General features: G+C 43.0%; 1 protein-coding gene across 1 annotated transcript; it reads left to right on the plus strand.

The window, feature by feature from the left end:
• The first annotated feature begins 1,217 nt into the window (after positions 1-1,217).
• Positions 1,218-12,499, plus strand: LOC122424706 (transcription initiation factor TFIID subunit 4-like). The gene is made up of 3 exons (XM_043442806.1): positions 1,218-1,367; positions 1,769-2,203; positions 2,887-12,499. Exons 1-3 carry the CDS (start codon positions 1,218-1,220, stop codon positions 3,163-3,165), a joined length of 864 nt encoding a protein of 287 aa, XP_043298741.1. The 3' UTR covers positions 3,166-12,499.
• Positions 12,500-17,471: the final 4,972 nt, after the last annotated feature.

Genomic DNA, 17,471 nt, shown 5'->3' on the forward strand with positions numbered 1-17,471 from the left:
TGATGGGTTCACTGAGGTATCTGAATTCCTCATTGATTTAGCAATCTTAGCGGATGCCAAATATTTTGAAGATATTATTATTTTGCGCTCCCTCCTGGAGCATGTGATACCTTTATCTTTGAGAACTACAAAGGATGAAGGTTCCTCCGAAGTCAAGAATAAAATTAACGTAAATAAAACGCTGAATGGATAAGGCAGAAGTCTCTATGTCAACTCGGGCTGACATCAGAGTCTTCTGAGTGATGTGGGTTTTCAGCAGGGGAAGTACCCAGCACAGACACTTGAAGATTTTAGAGCGCGGTTTGTGACTCTGACTACCCGGGAGCTTAAAATATGGCAGTAAGAAGAAAGGAGTGCGCCGAGCTCACGGGACCCCGAAGGGAAAGGAGAGAGGGGAATTTGTTGTGTCTCTTTCATCCACGGACGTTTCAAGGCAAGACTCTTGCGGTAACAAAATTGCACTGCTCAAGTAGCGTGTCATTATCTGCTGTTCAAGATGGGGACACGTAGACAGGGAATGGCCTCCAACACGAACAACTTTCAAGTAGCACCGCTGAGCCTCCACTGCACAAAGCGGAAAGCTGGCCTGCTTCCACCACGCTTCATGAAAATGGAGAGAAATCTTGGTTTCAATATTTTCTCGTGACTTGAACCGAAAGCTAAAAGGGGACTTTTAAATTGCACATCGCTGCTGATCTTACCCACGATTAATGACTAGTGTGTATGGGAAGAGCGGCGGAATGGAGGACCGCTACCGGGTGCAGAGCGCCGAGAAGGAACCGTGGGGTGCGGGAGCCGGAGCGTCCGGGGTTCGGCCCAACAGCAGTTTGCCGGGTCGGGGCAGGATACTCGCGCTCCCGGGAACGGGATGTCTCCCGGGGGCGGTTACACAGCGAGGCTTGTTTGGCTCGCAGCAGGGCGCTCCCGGGGGAGCGGTTGTGCACTGGGGGACGGCTGGGAGGCGCGCAGCGAGCAGGATGCTCCCGGGCCCAGGCCGGCGCGTGTACGTGTGTGTGCACGGTGGGGAGGTGCAGGGCGTGTGCACGGCGCGGGCGGGACGCGCGCCAGTGCGGCCGCCGAGCTCCGCTGCAATACAGGGCCAGCGCCGCCGAGTGAAAATACCGCGCAAAACCCTGGCTCGGGAGCCGCTGGGGGCCGGCTAGGGGAACCAAGCGGACGCGCGCGGCCGGGCCCTCACCCCGGGGCTGAGTGCACTAATGCGGTGTCGCAGCACCCTCAGACGAAGAAGGAAGCTGCGTGAGTTTCCACGCACCCCAAGGAAACCGCGAGCCCTAGGGACTCCCACGCGCCCGCGCACGACGAAGCGGAGCGCGTACCCGATCGCACCCTGGCGCGCTCCCCGCGCGGTCTGTGAAAAGACAGCTCGGGCGGGTATTAAGGGGGGGAGAAGGGGGTGTGGCTTGGCTGGAACTAGCCAATGGGCCGGGGAGGGGCGCGCGGGGGCGGAGCTCGTGTTCAGAGTGCCGATTGGTCAGTTGGCCCTCCGGTATGCAGATACGGTGAAGTCACGTGCCAGGGGCCGGGACGACTTCCTGTTGGAGGCCAAGGCGGGGCGGGGAAGGGGGCGCGAGCGCCCCGTCTGGCTGAAGCGGGGGGAGGGGGGTTCTTGTCAGTTAGAGCAACAAGATGGCCGCGGTGGCAGCTCCGCACCTCAGCGCGACGGCCCCGGGAGCCGCAGCCGCCGCCGCCGGCCCCGCCGCCCCGCAGCCCTGAGCGTCGCCCCGGCCGCCCCCACCGCCCCTGACAGGGTCGTCCCCGCGCCCGCCGCGCTCCAGCCGCCGCCGCCGCCGCCGCGGGCCCGCCCGAGCCGGAGGCGAAGGGAGCGGAGCCGGTCGAGCGCAGAGCGCAGAGCGCAGAGCTCAGCCCCCGCCGCCTCGGATCGCGGGCCGCGCCGGAGCCGCCGTCCCGCCTGCGGGCGCGAGGAGGAGGGCGCGTCGCGGCGTCGCCGGGGCCGGACCTGGACCCGCCGGGACGCGTCGCCGCCCACCCGCCCGCGCCGCCGCCGCCGCCGCCCGCTCCGGGACTTGAGCCCGCGGCGCCGGCGCTGAGCGGGCCCCCACCGCCCGAGCGCCCCGCAGGCCCCGGGGCGGCCGTCCGAGTGGTTTTTGCCGTCGCCGCCAGGCCCGCGCCGCCGGAGCCCCTCCGAGGAGCCGCCGCCGCCGCCGCCGGGGACGGAGCCCAGGTGAGCGCGGGCCGGGCCTCCGAGTCGCCGCAGCCGGCGGAGCTGTTGGCGTCGCCTTTGTTCGGCCGGGCCCGGAGCGCGAGGGGTCGCCGCGGGTCCCGGCGGGAAGGATGCGCAGCACGGGGCGGCGGGAGGAACTGCTGGCGGCGCGGGGCCCGGGTGCGGGCGCGCGGGGGGCGAGAGGCTCGCGGTGCCCGGTGCGGTCCGCACGGCAGTTGCGTGTGTGGTGTGCGTAAAACGATGCGTTGGTGGAATTGGTTCTCCGGGAGCAGTCACCCGCGCGGGTTTTGCATTTCTGATGGCATGCACGAACCCAGGCGTTTTCGGTGTGGGGCCTCTCCCACTGTTGTTTGGGGGGGGGGGCGGTAAGAGCAAGCGCGGGCGTGCTTCTGCTAGCATGGAGGAGCCCCTTGGCCTCCCGCGGGTCTGGAATCAGGTGGGCTGCTCGCGGCGCTGCAGGCTGCAGGGCGATGCGCATGAGGGACGGGAGCCGAACCGCAGCTGCCCGGCTCTGGGAGCGCGGAACCGGAGCACCTCGGGGGCCACCTCCGCTCCTGCGTGGCCTCGTCTGCACCTTTGCCTCGTGGATGAGATTCGTTAATAGATTCGTGTCTGTTAAATGTGCAGATGCCGATCCAAGGGTTCCCAGCGCGTTAACTCGGTGGAGAATCTTTCGCTTGCAGGTTACACTCAGCTTTGGGAATCTCACGGAAGATGCAGGATTGCTGCCTCCACGTCGCGGGGCGGGGGCGGAGGAACCGCAGATCCCGGCCGCACCTCTAGCGGTGCTGGGCGCTCGACTTGTCTCCGGGATTCAGCGAAATGAGTGCAACTGTCTCGAACCTCTACCTCTGTCAGATCAAACCTCCATTTGCGTGGTCTACTCGGTTATGTTTAGGCATGAACTGCAGATTCTGAACTCAAAATGGTGCTCTGTAGATGTCCAACTTAAGCGTATTTAAGGAGTTAGTTGCAAGTTGGAGGCGTCTGGCTGGTTTAATCCATTGTGTTGCTGAGGATCGTGTTTTCTCCTGAATCTGGTGTTCACTGCGGTGTCCTGCGGTGTAGGTGGTCAGTTTGATGATCGCTGTGTAGAGACTGCTACGTCTCTGAGTGTAATTTGACCCCGCAGGAGGCTTATTTTATGCAAGTTATTTCCTACATTTAGAATTGAGTAACTATGGGGATGAGTTGAGACACTGGAAATGTGGCTTGAGTGATCTTAGAAGACAGCGGTGGCCAGTTTGAAATGTGTAGGGGGTGCAGCCATTCTGTGCATGGACTCCATACTTCCTTCAATAGTATGTGAAAGAATAAAGGATAAAATTTAGCTCCAGACCAGATGAACTTGGTTGGCAGAGGGCACCTTGAAGAAATTTATTCCAGAATCACGGAAGTGGTGAAGGTCTTTGAACACCTTTCAATGTGGCACACCTATGATGCTTTGTTGGGAGAAATGATGCAAACTGAGGTTTTAAGAGCAACTAGCCCAGTTATATTATCCGAATTAATTTTTTATTGGTATTTAAACAGATGATAATTGTCTGATTAGTCATTACTTTGTTCACCAATACTGAAAGAGTTTTCTCCTATAGAAAGTTTTTAATATTTGTGTTTTCATAAGAATAGAGGTTTTAGAATCCTTTTGTCTTTCGCACACTGGATCAATAGAAATTGATAGCCCAGAACGTGGTGATAGTAAAAGTATTGTTTTAGTTAAATTATACTTATTGTGATGTAAAATAATTTCTTCAAGCTAGCACTAGTTCTTCATTAAGAAGTAGAAAGGATCCGAATCCCAGATATACGTGTGTGTATGTGTATGTATGTATGTATACATGTATGTATATGTTCAGACCTGATTTTATTATGTGGATCTAGTTTGAAAAGCCCAATTCTTATCTTTCATACTTATTGTTCAAATCAAAGACCTTATTGTCTTGTACATCTGATTTACTATTAAGATATGAAATTAAATAAAAGTTGATACTGAGGCTATAATAAGACTTAATCCTAAACTATTTCGTCCTGGTTCTAGCATTTAAATATTTTAGTAGTAACTCGGGTTACACGCAAGTGTTGATTTTAGGTTTTCCTCCCTACAGTGTTTATTGTTGTTGCTGTGTTTCAAGTGGCATATGTTGTAACACTTTGACAAAGATTATTTTGTAACAGGTTTATGTTTATACTTAGTTGGCTTAGGAGTTCTGGAACAAATAGTTGTCTGAGAGTGCTGATTATGAGGGAAAGTGGAGCGAACTGTTTCATTTGATTCTCAGTGATTAAAATATAACTGAACCATGGGTAGGGGGGATATAGGAAACTTTAAATTACAGTATTTCTCACCTCCTCCACCTTTTTGTTAAACAGCCAGCTTTACTGAGATAAATGTGTGCTTTTCCAAATGCTGTCATCTGGCTCACTTCCAAAACCATGCTGGAGGAGGAGGAGGTCAGGGCTGGAGGGGGGGCAGCCTTTTTCCTTAGTGAAGAGAGCTTTCAGTTGGAAAGAAATGGAAGGTAAAATTCCTATAGTACTAGTTGAGAATGGGTGTTTGCATTACTTCCCAAACTCCAAATGGGGGTGATAAGGTCCTGAATGTAAACTTACTATTGGTTGACTCAAGAATGTGATGCTAATTTTAAATCCAAAAGAGAGAGATTACTAGTGAAAGTCTATTTCTCTGTTATTTGATTTGAGCATATAGAATGTCTATGACATCATATAACTTCTTTAACAACTTAACATTTAGAGAATTAGAGCCATTTTAAAGACTATTTTATGGTTTGTTTTTTTAACCTTCCCCAGTAGGAATTAGATCCGTGAGATTGTATGCATATGTTTTCGGTAATATTTACCTCTGAGTCCAGGTTTATTGTGTAAAGATGATATCTGAGAAGATTTTATAAGAAAGAAAATAGATTGGCTATGAAGTCTGAGGCTGTTCTATATATCAGAATAGCATATGAATTAATTAAGATTTGGGACTGGAGTAAGCAAAGATTACTTAGCCAGAGCAACTGAAGCCTGTGTGGAAAGCATGAGAAACACAGAGGTGACAAGGGGCAGGTTTATAAAAGGCCTTGGAAGATGGTAAGCTGAGGGAGCAGGAGGTGGGGCCCTGACCAGGCAGTGCCTGGAAGGTTGTAAGGGGAAGAACCAGGTAACTTTGTTTCTGTTTGTTTTGCTTTTCTTTTTCTTTGACTGAAACTGTTTTGGCTTCTTACTGCTGATTTTGAGAAATTAAATGGGTTTTACCTTTTATTCCAGCTTTATTTCAGAGGGTCTTCTGATGTTTTTGATGTAAGGAAATCTTTTCAAAAAGTATTGAAGCCATGGTTTATTTGTCTGATAACTGGCTTCATAGTGAAGGTGACTAGATTTTATTTGCCTAATTAGGACAGTTAATATCTCAATAACTTTGTCTGAAGATGTCATATATTTGAGTAAAGCAAGAAGAATATCAAATGAGAACCAGCGACCAGCTTTTTTTTTTTTTTTAGGACATTTTCCAGGTTTTCTTGCTTTAAGCCAGTTTAATCATGACTAGTTACATTTTTACAAATTAACTTTATCAGTTTTTAAATTTTTGTTGGAGTATACTTGATTTACAGTATTGTGTTAGTTTCTGCTATACAGCAAAGTGAATCAGTTGTGTATGTGAGTGTGTGTGTGTGTTTGTATATATATCCACTCTTTTTTAGATTCTGTTCTCATATAGGTTATTACAGAGTATTGAGTTGAGCAAATTAGCTTTTAAATAATTGTGCACTCATGAGAAGAGTGTTCTTTCCTTTGCAAAATAATATACAATAAGCTTTATTTAAGATGTTCTCAATCATAAACATTTAAAGAACCAGGTAACTTATACACAGCTCTCTTCAGGAATATAATTACTTAAAAATTTAAAGGTTGCTTGTTATCAGAAATAACTATAAAACCTTATGTAGAGATTGTATGTATGACATTGAAACCAGAAAATGTGTAATTCTTGCCCAGTGAACTTGTTTGAACAACTTGATTAAAGTAATCCTGTAGCTTTTCTGTTGTGCAAAGTATGTATTTGAACTGTAACTTAAAATTTAATGAAAAGTGAAATATGAATTTTTGACTTCTCCAACTGGGACATGAGAAAGATATGTGTGTTAAAAGCATGGTGAAAACTCAGACCCTTTGTGCCATTTTTGGAGTTTAAAAGTGAACTCTCTTCTTGGCTACAGATGCTTTCAGAGAGTGAAGAAGCTGTTGCAGGGCTGGCGAGCTGTTTGTTAAGAACGCACTCTTCCTCTGTAGCCCTCAGAAGCCTGTAGAGCTGTGTGCAGGGCTAGACAATCTGGGCATCCAGCCAGAAAACATCCCTGCTGCAGCGCAGACAGCGGTTCGCGCCCTCCTGAGCCCTCCATGGCTGCAAACCACAACAGAAGGGATGGCCTTGGGAAAGCCATGCTCACTGCTGTTTTGAACTCTTAATATTCAGTGTGGCTCTCTGAGTCCCAGCCCTGCTTTGGGGCTTTGGTTTTCTAAGATGTAGTGATGGTCAAGGGTGGGCAAGAGTGCAGCTTCAGAAATCGGTCTCTTCTAGGCGAGTGACTTTCAGCGTTTGCTGTGGGAAGTGAGCAGCAGGTTGTCCATCCCAGGGTCTCCCTCTCCTGGTTTGCCTCTTTCTCATGGTACTTCTTTCCTGCTGGGGAACCACCTGCCCAAAGACACATGGGATTGCTGGGTCCTGCACACAGGGCCCAGAGGAGGGAGTCCCATGGAGTCAGTCCTCCAGAGAAGAGAACCTGCGGGCTAGACTGGTCCCTTGTGGCTCAGACCCCACTCTACTTCCTCATAAACCTTTTTTGACACAAAACTTTAAAAACAATTTTTGTAGAAAAATATGAAAATGGAAGAGTACACAGACATGTCAGCTTATCTTTATTGCAATGTTAGGGTATTTTCTGTGAACATCATCTATTTGTATAAATGCAGATGATCCCCTGTGATCCCCTGGAATACAAACACCTGGACAGTGCTTTTTTTCCCTTTAATCTAAAGACTTTCTCTGTATTCTTTCTTCAGAATGTTTTAGAAATTATTACACTTATATCTTTGTAATGTCCTACCTCCGAAGGCCTGAAATGCAAACCTGCAGTTTCACAATATCAAGTCAAACTGTTCTCAGTAGCAGGATAACCCCTGCCTGTGGCTGAGTCTCTTACTAATGGGCTGAGTCTCTTACTAATGGGCAGGCTGGCTAGTGTTGGAGTTCATATTGGGAGTGTGTGCTCTGCTAGATTCATTTTATGTGTACAGTCGAGCTTATTAAGGATAAAATTTCTCACAACTAAAATCAGTTTTTTGGGTTGAGCCTGGCAAAGACATATTTTATTTTTTATTACCAAAGATAATTTCTCTTTAATTTTTCTCTTAATAAATTGATAATTTAAGATAGTGCCCAGGAATTAAAGTTAAGGTCTGAAACAGGCAAATTGCAGCAGAGGCAAAACTTATCACCTCCCCAACCTTTGCTGCTGTGAACAGATGTTAACATCAGGAATGGGAGGGGAAGTGGAATTACTCCTTTGATTACCTTGTGTTTTCTCACACTATATATGACCTGCAGAGGGGGAGGGGAAAGAGTATGTAGGAAGGGAATTTACAGCAATAGGCTTCGCTCTTCTGGAGGCTGATGTTTTAAATGAGGTTTTGAGGGTAGGTGAGGGAAAGGAGTGATGGTTGTGGGAGCAAATACATTGGAGTTACTGAGGACGGTGGAGAAGTGTGCATGTGTGTGTGTGTTGGGGTTTAGGAAGCATCCTCTCAGGTAGCCAGGTCTCCGTGTTAAAGTAATTTTCAAACAGATACAGCTAACATTTGAGCATTTATTCTGGGATAGTGTGCCAAGGATGTGACATTACTATCTTATTTAATCCTCATAACACTCACAGAAGATGGTTGCTTTAATTCTGTTTTACAGAGGAGGAAAGGAGAACGGAGAAGAAAGTAAAAAGATCCTGCAGCTTGTAGAAAGTGCAGCCAGAATTTACACTCAGACTGTCCACTTCACAGCCCTCACCCATGGATAAATAGCTTGGATTATTTGAATAACTTTGTAGTTAGTCTCTCTCCTCTGGTCTGTGTCCCACCAATACACTTTGTGTTTTTCATTCCCCAGTAGCTGCTTGTAAGGTAGGTACTGTTATTGTGTTCATTTTCTAGATTGGGAAGCTGAGGCTGGTGGAAGTTGAACAATTTGCCCAAAGTCAGGGCCTTAATAGCGTGTCTGGGTTCTCTGATGCCAGAGTTAGAGCTGCTTTCTAAAGCCCACGCCTGCTCATGTCAGTCCTTCCTTTACTCCACAAAGATTTATTTATTTATTTATTTTTTACTCCACAAAGATTTAATACCTTTTCTACTGAGTGGCCACAGCGAAGACTGACCTCTCACTGCCCTCCCTGAGGTGTCCTTAGTGATGGAGACAGGCACCAAACAAGTGAAAACAGCAAAGCGAAAAACTAAGATAGCAATTAAATGTCGTGAAGCTTCCTGAGTTCACAACAGTCCATCGTGGCGTGTAATTACGTAGCCGTGTTGTGCGTCTCCTTTGGTGAAGCTGCACGTTACCACATGGAATGATGAGAGAAGTCCAGCAGCAGAAGGAATTTTTATCTTCCTCAGCCTTGTCAGCCTTTCCCACTCACATGACCACCAAACACTGTTTTCCCTTCAGTACCACCCTATAGTGTCCTTCAGTGAGAGGGACTTGGGAATGCAGAAAGAGAGTGCCCCGTTATTCGGAAGAGGGAGGGAACGCATGGGTCACAGTGGTCAGGCAGGACGTCACTTGAAATGGGCCCTGAAAGACTGGTAGCAATTGGATAGAGGGAAGGGATATTCTATAAGGAGACAAATGGGCAAGTCATGTTTGGGGACCATCTCGGCAAGTACCTAACCATAGCAGCTGAAACCCAGTGTTTTTATTGAGTAAATGAACCCTGAGACCTAGCTGTAAGTAGAGCTTTCATGTTGAGTTTGAAGTTTAGAAGGGGCTATATGGGTAGCATCTCCATTCTTTGGTTAGGAACTTTTGGTGGTTGTTGATGGGCATGACATTGAACCAAATGTAGATTTGAAACTTGGATCAAGCGGGTGGTTGGAGGGGAGACTGAAAGCCTGAAAACCATGGCTGTTGTGGTTGTCTGTGGAAGGTGATGCGAGCTTAGACAAGCATAATGGTAGGGTCAAACTGAAAAGGTGTTAGGAAGAGTCAGCAGGACAAAACAATACCAAATGATTGGTGTGGGGCTGTTGGAAAGAAGGAATTCTAAGAGGTCAGACACAGAGGGCTCACTGCTCTTCCTGGGATGTTTGAGAGAGGCCTTAAATTAAATAAAAAAGCTAATGTTAAACTGTTTGATTTAATACATAACAGTGAGTCCTTTTAAAATGCTGGTTGGGGAAAGATAGCACGTAATAGAGCAGTTTTAGGAGAGTTTATTGTTTGAGATTCTGGTATAGAGATTTGACTCACAAGCATAAATCCCACTATGTAATGAGCCATGTAATAATAGGGTTCTGCTGTTAATTATGATGAGTACTCGCAACGAAATCGAATTTTCTTAGTACCACCCCCATAAAAAATCTTAACTCAGAGTTTATATAACAGTCCCAGATATACTGCAAACTTTATGGATGTGGGATATTGACCAAAAAAAGAAAACAAATTTTCAGTATTTCCAGAAAATCGTCACCGTCCTCAGTGCACCGTGTTTTCCGTGGGCATCTGTAGGAATGGGCAATTATCTTTTCAGGTCTCTGGGTGCTGCCACCAAATTCTAAAGATGTAATATGTGATATTTCTTATGGACATTTGAACTTTAGGTATAGTTCCTGATTTGCCTTTCACAGATAGGGTGACTATCATTAGATATTAGCCATTGGAAAAATGAGTGTTGTAATTAATAGGATCATTCTGGCCAATCCACAATGTCTGGTTAGCATATATTAGATGTATTTTTCTGTTCTCCTCTAGGGGGACTCTTGAAGTAGATCGAATTTTAGAAGGATATTGAAAATTCTTTTTCTTGAAATTAGTTTATGTTGACTTGTAATTTAAGTACTCCTTTAGCACAGTTATTAAATGTGGCTATTTAACTAGCTTACACACATGCCTTCTATTTAACCTCTGATGGCAGAATTTTGGTTATGTAGATCGCATGGCCTAAGAAAATGGGGTTTTCTCTTGTTGTCTTTCAACTAAATCTCAAATTAGTGAACATTGATTTCAGAATTCAGCCTTTAGGATTTCTCGAGTTTTTCTTGCTTTTTATTGATACTTGTCTTTCCCATAACATATCCCCCTTTTTTTAATTTGCTCTTTTCATGTTTTTAAGATTTGTGTGTTTTTGTTTTTGTTTTTTTTAATATTTTCTCTCCTGAAGCTTTGCATTTCAGAGATGGCAGTGAAGGTCTATTTTGAGGCAATAGGATGAACAGTGTGCTGTCTTTCATTTCAAAGTACTGTTGTTTTGCTAAGCCTATTTGCTCTGAGGGTATAAAGTCATAAGTGGAGAAAGGATTCCAGACTTCATAATAGCTATAGTCTTTTGAGTGCTTGTCATATGCCAAGTTCAGGCACTTAATTTATTACCTAATTTATTCTCATCAGCAGATGAGGAAACCAGGGCACCTTGGAGAGGGCACGGCTCCCTGATTGCTGTGACCATGCTGTTTAGTTGTTCCTCCTCATTCAAACGGACACAGTGATTTTTATTGCCTTTGAAGATCTAAGAGATCTTCAATTCAGTTGCTCAGACCCCATGGACTGCAGCACACCAGCCTTCCCAATTCTCCAAGAGGTCTTGGGGCCCCAGTTTTGATGTGTGGCATTTGGTCTGTTTTAATTTTAAAAATCCATCACATGTTAACATAAATTACCTGTGTCTAATGGGATCAGAGCCCCAAATAGAATCATTTTGGGTTCTAAAAGTATACTGAAAGAAAAGCAACTTTGATGTGCTCATGAGAAATGTTATTTCTGTTTGAAAAACCTGATAGTAAATTCTCTTTACTCCCCGAATTCTAGCTCTGACGTCCAGAATGCGGCTGAGGCAGGAGCATGTCGGCAAGACAAATGCAAGTCTCATGAAATCTCATGGATTACTTCTTTTCTGCCACAGCAGCAGGTTTTTCTTAAAGCATTGTTTGAAAATTAACATTACTGAAAATTTTAAGCCTGCTTAAAGGGATTCTGTGATAGTTCTGATTCAGATTATTAAAAGTGAGACGACATTTTTATAAAAATCTGTGTCACCTTGCTACTAGAGTGCTTTAGTTATTAACAGGGTAAGCTAGCAGTAAGCTGCCTTTGATATATATGAGCAGTATTTGATAACTGTCTTTCCTAATACTTCCTGTTGAATCGCACATTTCAGTTGGAAAGCAGTTTCCTCACTTGACCCATTTTTCTTCTCTATTGTGTCTGTCTTCTGGTTCTTCAACACAGAGTGTTTGAAGGAATGTTGTAAACCCTTACAGACTTATAAGATAAAGAGATCCAGATACCTGCTTTGGAATAAGCATATTCTCTTTTGTTTTTTTATTTGGTTCTCTGGTTGGAGGGATAATAGTTTTGCTTCTTTCCTTTCATGTCACAGTTTTCAGAAGAAATATATATTAAATGGCTGTGAATGGTAGAGAAGCATATGGGTAAAGGAAAAAAACAGATGTGTGAGGGTAAAGATCTTGTTTTAGTAACATGGATAATTTAATGATACAATTTTAGCAAACATATATGCAGTAAGCCTGGCTTAATATGTCTATATTGTAACGTGTGTGTGGAGACCTGGATCTCTTGATACCGTTATCTTGTTATTGATGCCACCGGTAGTCCCAGGTACGACCCATGGCTTTATAGAAGCTTGACTCTACTTCTGTGCTTTCCAGATCAAATTCTTAATGTCCTAACATACCTAACACCTGTCTCCTTCATGAAACCGTCTTTGAGTTCACTGTGTAAACTTTATCCTTTCTGTCTAAGCTCACACCTTTGGTGACCTCATTCAGTCCTGTGACTTTAAATTCCATACATACCCGGAAGACGCCTCAGTTTTGTGTTGCAACCTGGACTGCTCCCAAGACTAGTATTTGCATATCTAGTTGCCTTCTCCATATCCTCACCCCACGTCCACTCTGCCTGCACTCGTCCCTGTCTCACTTGAGAGAGCACTTACATCCTTCCAATTGCTCCAGTCTAAATCTTTGGTGTCCTCCTTGGCTCCATCTTTCTTTCCATGTACAGTACATGGCGGGGGGTGGGGGGTGGGGGGCTTCCCTGGTGGCTCAGTGGTAAAGAATCTGCCTGCCAATGCAGGAGACACAGGTTTGATCTCTGGTCCAGGAAGATCCTCTAGAGAAGGAAATGGCATCCCACTGCAGTATTCTTGACTGGAGAACCCTATGCACAGAGGAGCCTGGCAGGCTACAGTCCATGTGGTTGCAGAGTCGGATAGGACTTAGTGACTGAACAACAACGGTATATAGAAAATTAACAGCTTTCTAAGTAATCCATGGGTCAAAGAAGAGATCACAAGAGGAAGTCAGAAAATACTTTGAGCTGAATTTAAAAAAGAAAACACAAGCTATCAAAATCCATGTGATGATGAGCAGCTAAGCTGTGCTAAGAAGGAAATGTATAGCTTTAAATGTCTGTATTACAAAAAGAGCTCTCAGAGCAATAATTTCAACCTCTACTTTATGAATCTGGAAAGTGAAGAACAAACTAGGTCCATAGTGAACAAAAGAAAGAAAGAAAGATTAGAGTAGAAGTCAATGAAATAGAAACAGAAAAGATCAGTAAAACCAAGAGCTAGTTAATTGAAAATATCAACAGATGGAGAAACCTGCAACTGGACTGACCAAGAAAAAACAAAGAAGATACAAAGTACCAAAATCAGGAATGAACAGAAGACTTGGTACTGAGCTTACAAAACTTAAAGTGATACTTTGTGCCCACAAATTAGACACCTTAGATGAAGCATTCTAGGAATAGACAAATTACCAAAACTGACTCAAGAATCAAAAGTCTGAATGGACATTTAACAAGAAGCTGAATTAGTAATTAACAATCCTGCCACAAAGAAAAGCCCAGCTCATCTTGGCTTCATTGATAAATTTTGTCAGACGTAAAAAGAACTAACCCAAAGCCTTCACAAACATTTCCAGAAAATCAAGGAGGAAGAAACACTTCCCAGCAGATTCTGAGGCCAGTATTGCCGTGATACCAAAGCCAAAGACAGCATAAGAAAATAAAACTGCAGCCCAATATCTCTCATCATTGTAAACACAAAAATCTTTCTAATATTAGGAAGCCAAGCCCATCAGCAACATATAAAAAGGGTTATGATCAAGTGGGATTTATCCTAAGATTGCAAGTTTGAATTAACATTCTAAAATCCCTTAGTGTCATATACCATATTGGTAAAATCAAAGATAGAACCATATGATCATTGCGATAGATGCAGAAAAGGCATTGGACAGAGTTCAGTTCCCATTCATGATCTTTAAAAACAAACAAACAAAACTTCTCAGCAAATAAGGTGTAGAAGGATAATTTCTTCAACTTGATAAACAGTGTATAGGAAAAACATACAAAATACAAGGAACTAATTCATATTTTAGTATGAGCAATTATAAATGCCTTCTCCCTAAATTTGTGAGCAAGATTTGCTTCTGTCAACATTGTATTGTAGTTTCTAACCTGTGCAGGTTAAAAAACTGATGGGGGCAGGGGTAGGGGGGAGTGGGGAGCCAGGCGTTTATATTGGAAAAGTGAAAGTGTTAGTTGCTCAGTCATGTCTGTCTCTTGGTGACCCAATGGACTGTGGCCCACCAGGTTCCTCTGTCCATGGAATTCTCCAGACAATACTGGAGTCAGGGAATATTCCTGACCCAGGGATAGAACCTGGGTCTCCTGCATTGCAGGCAGATTCTTCCCCGTCTGAGCCACCAGGGAAGCCCTTTATATTAGGGGGAAAAAAGAAGTAAAACTGTCCTTATCCACAGATGGTGTGATTCTGTATATAGAAAATGTACAGAAATCTGTGCACACACACACAGCTACTAGAACTAGGAAACAAGTTCAGCAAGGTCACAGGATACAAGATCAGTATACGAAAATCATTTGTATTTCTGTATACTAGCAAACTAGCAAATTTCATTTGAAAAAGAAATTAAGAAAACAGTTTCACTATGGCATCAAAAAGAATTACATATTTGAGAATAAGTTTAACAAAAAAAGTGAAACACAAAACATGACTGAGAGAAATTAAAGAAATAATTAAGAAATTAAAGAAATAAATAGTTGTCTTCATGGATGGAAAGATGCGATGATGTTAATATAGCAGTTCTCCCTAAATTGATCTATAAATTCAATTCAAATAACAGAAAACTTTTTTTGCAGAAATTGACAAGCTGATTCTAAAATTTATATGAGAATGCAAAAGATGTAGAATAGCCAAAATCATTTAAACAGAACACAGAAGAAGGACCTAACATCTCCAATTTAAGTTTATACTATAGGAGGACTTCCCTGTTGGTCCACTGGTTAAGACTCAGCATTTCCACTGCAGGGAGCACAGGTTCAATCCCTCATCTGGGAACTCAGATCCTGTGTGTGGTGTGGTGCAGCCAAAACAAACAGACAAAGAAGAATATGCTGTAAGGCGAAAGCAGTTAAGACGGTGTGATACTGGCACAGGGGCAGACATATGGAGCAGAAGTGAGTGTTAAGATACAAGCCTTTGAACTGATTTTTGACAGAGGTACCAAGGCAGTTCAGTGGGGGAAAGGATAGTCTTTTGAATAAGTGTTCTAGGACAGTTGGCTGTCCGTGTGCCAAAAAAACAGAAAAGGTGATTTAGACTTCACACCATACACAAAAATGAACTCAAAATTGATCATGGACTTAAATGTAAAAACTGAAACTGTAAAACTGTTAGAAAAAGCACAGAAGAAAATCCTAAAGACTTTTGGTTAGACAAAGAGTTCATAGATAAAACACCAAAAGCATGATTCAAGAAGAAATAAATTGATACATTGGACTTTAAAAATACTGTGTTTCAAAAGATGTCATTATGAACATGAAAAGACAGTCCACAGACTGGAAGAAAATATTTGCAAATCATACAGCTGAAAAAGACTTGTATTCAGAATATATGAAGAACAACTCTTGTAACCCATTAATAAGACAAAATACTGAGTTAAAAAATGAACAAAAGATTTCAGTAGACATTTCACCAAAAAAGATATACAAATAGCTAATAAGCACATAAGATGCTCAACATCATTAGATATGGAGGAAATGAAAATTAAAACCATAGCCACTTCATCTCCACTAGAAAGGCCGCAATCAAAAGGACAGGCAGTAACAAGGATGTGAAGAAATGGGGAACCTCATCCGTTGATGGAATTGCTTGTTGCAGCAGCTTTGGGAAACAGTTTGGCAGTTTCTTAAAAAGTTGAACATAAATTTACTGTATGACCCAGTAATTCCTTTCCTACATATCTACCCAATACAGATAAAAGTGTATATTCACTCAAAAACATGAACATGAAAGTTATTTGTAATAACCAGTAGAGGAAGCAATCTAAATGACCATCAACATTTTGTAAATGGTTAAACAAAATGTGGATGTCTATACAGTGGAGTACTGTTCAGCCATACAAAGAATGAAGTTGGGATATACGTTACAGTGTGGATGAATCTCAGAAACATTGTGTCAAATGAAAACAGCCAGATTTCATTTATGTGATATTTCCAAAAAGGGCAGATCTGTGGGATCCGAAAGTATATTAGTGGTTGTCTGGGGCTAAGGGTGAGAATGGGGATTGGCATGAAGGATTTTTGGTGGGTAGTGAAATCATTTGAAAACTGGATTATGGTTATGGCTGTACTGTGAATTTTTTTTTAAGTGGGAAAATGTTATTTTAAGGCTTCAATGCATGTTAAAAAATATATATACACTTACTATCAGAATTGTCACCTTATTTTTTTATTAAGATGAGAATTGTTCTTTGTGTGTTTTGTTTTTGCTTGGTTTTATTTTGGGGTTATCTTACCATTGCTATTTAATGTTCTTTATAGTCAAGGTGTTGATTGGATTAGTGACAAAAATATTATTAGCCATCATTATATCTTGTATATGTGCTGCATTCAATGAGTAAGTCTTAAGTAATTGAAGCTGTTTAAAATTCACAGATCTGTAGGGTTTATAGAAAATAAAACAGATCCAAAGAGGTGGTGTGCCTTCCATAATATCAGACAGTCCTGAGTTCAAACCCAAGGGTTGCCAAAGAAAACTAGCTTTATGTCTTTTGACATAGGAAAAGGAGCAAAGGAAAAGACAATTGATAAAAACAGACTAGTAAGCAAGCATTTACAAACTTTAAAAACTTAGTCTTGCCAGTGATCAAAGAAAAGCAAATTAAAGATACTAGAATTTTTTTTAACATTTTCAGCTGGCTAAGTTCAAATATAACCCAGAGGAGAATAAGAAAGGAAAATCTTCCACTCATATGCTGTTAGTGAAGATGAGTACAAACACCTACAGACAGTGAAAATGATAGTACATATCAGAAGATTCAAATACCTTAATACCCCTCATGAGGTTATTTTTTTGGCCTCTTTGTTAAGGATTCCCCCTCCCCCACATATATTAAACTGTACAGATTTGAAGTTTACCATTCAATAAAATTTTATATATGTATATACCTTTGAAACCACCCCTACAATCAAGGCAATGAGCTTATCTGTTGAGGTTAAGTTTTGAAGTCTGTTGGTAGGAGTGGTGGGACAGTGCACTGGAGGGAGATGAGAAGCAAAATTTAAAAACCATGTAATCACTGGAAAATGGTGGTAAAGGGAATGGGGATGCCTTCCTTGTAATTTTGCCCATAAAGGTAGCTACTTCACACAGCAGGTTTTGAAATATTTGTCATTCTTGTTGGAAGGTGATTATCTCTTAAATATTATTTAATCAAACCTTTCCTTTTGGGGCTAAAATCTTTTTTTGAAAATATAGAAAGGCATTGTGGTTAAGAGATATTGGGACTTCATGCACAAGTAAAGTTTTAACAACAGAAGTGGGAGCCAGTATATGGTTGCCATCTTTTAGTCATGCCATGAAAGATATTTGAATAAAAACCACCATCATCAGCTCTTATTACTTTGTAAAACAAAAGACATTCTCATGCAAAGAAGTAGAAAACATGATCTTAGGGGAGA

This window comes from Cervus canadensis, chromosome 1, assembly GCF_019320065.1.
Source record: "Cervus canadensis isolate Bull #8, Minnesota chromosome 1, ASM1932006v1, whole genome shotgun sequence".
Classification (NCBI taxonomy): domain Eukaryota; kingdom Metazoa; phylum Chordata; class Mammalia; order Artiodactyla; family Cervidae; genus Cervus; species Cervus canadensis.

Excerpts from the sequence above, each read along its gene's own strand:
- LOC122424706 (XM_043442806.1), top strand. The coding sequence starts at position 1,218 with ATGCGGTGTCGCAGCACCCTCAGACGAAGAAGGAAGCTGCGTGAGTTT. Across the intron at positions 1,368-1,768 it reads CCTGGCGCGCTCCCCGCGCG|GGTCGTCCCCGCGCCCGCCG; the intron begins GTCTGTGAAAAG and ends CGCCCCTGACAG. Across the intron at positions 2,204-2,886 it reads CCGCCGGGGACGGAGCCCAG|GTTACACTCAGCTTTGGGAA; the intron begins GTGAGCGCGGGC and ends TTTCGCTTGCAG.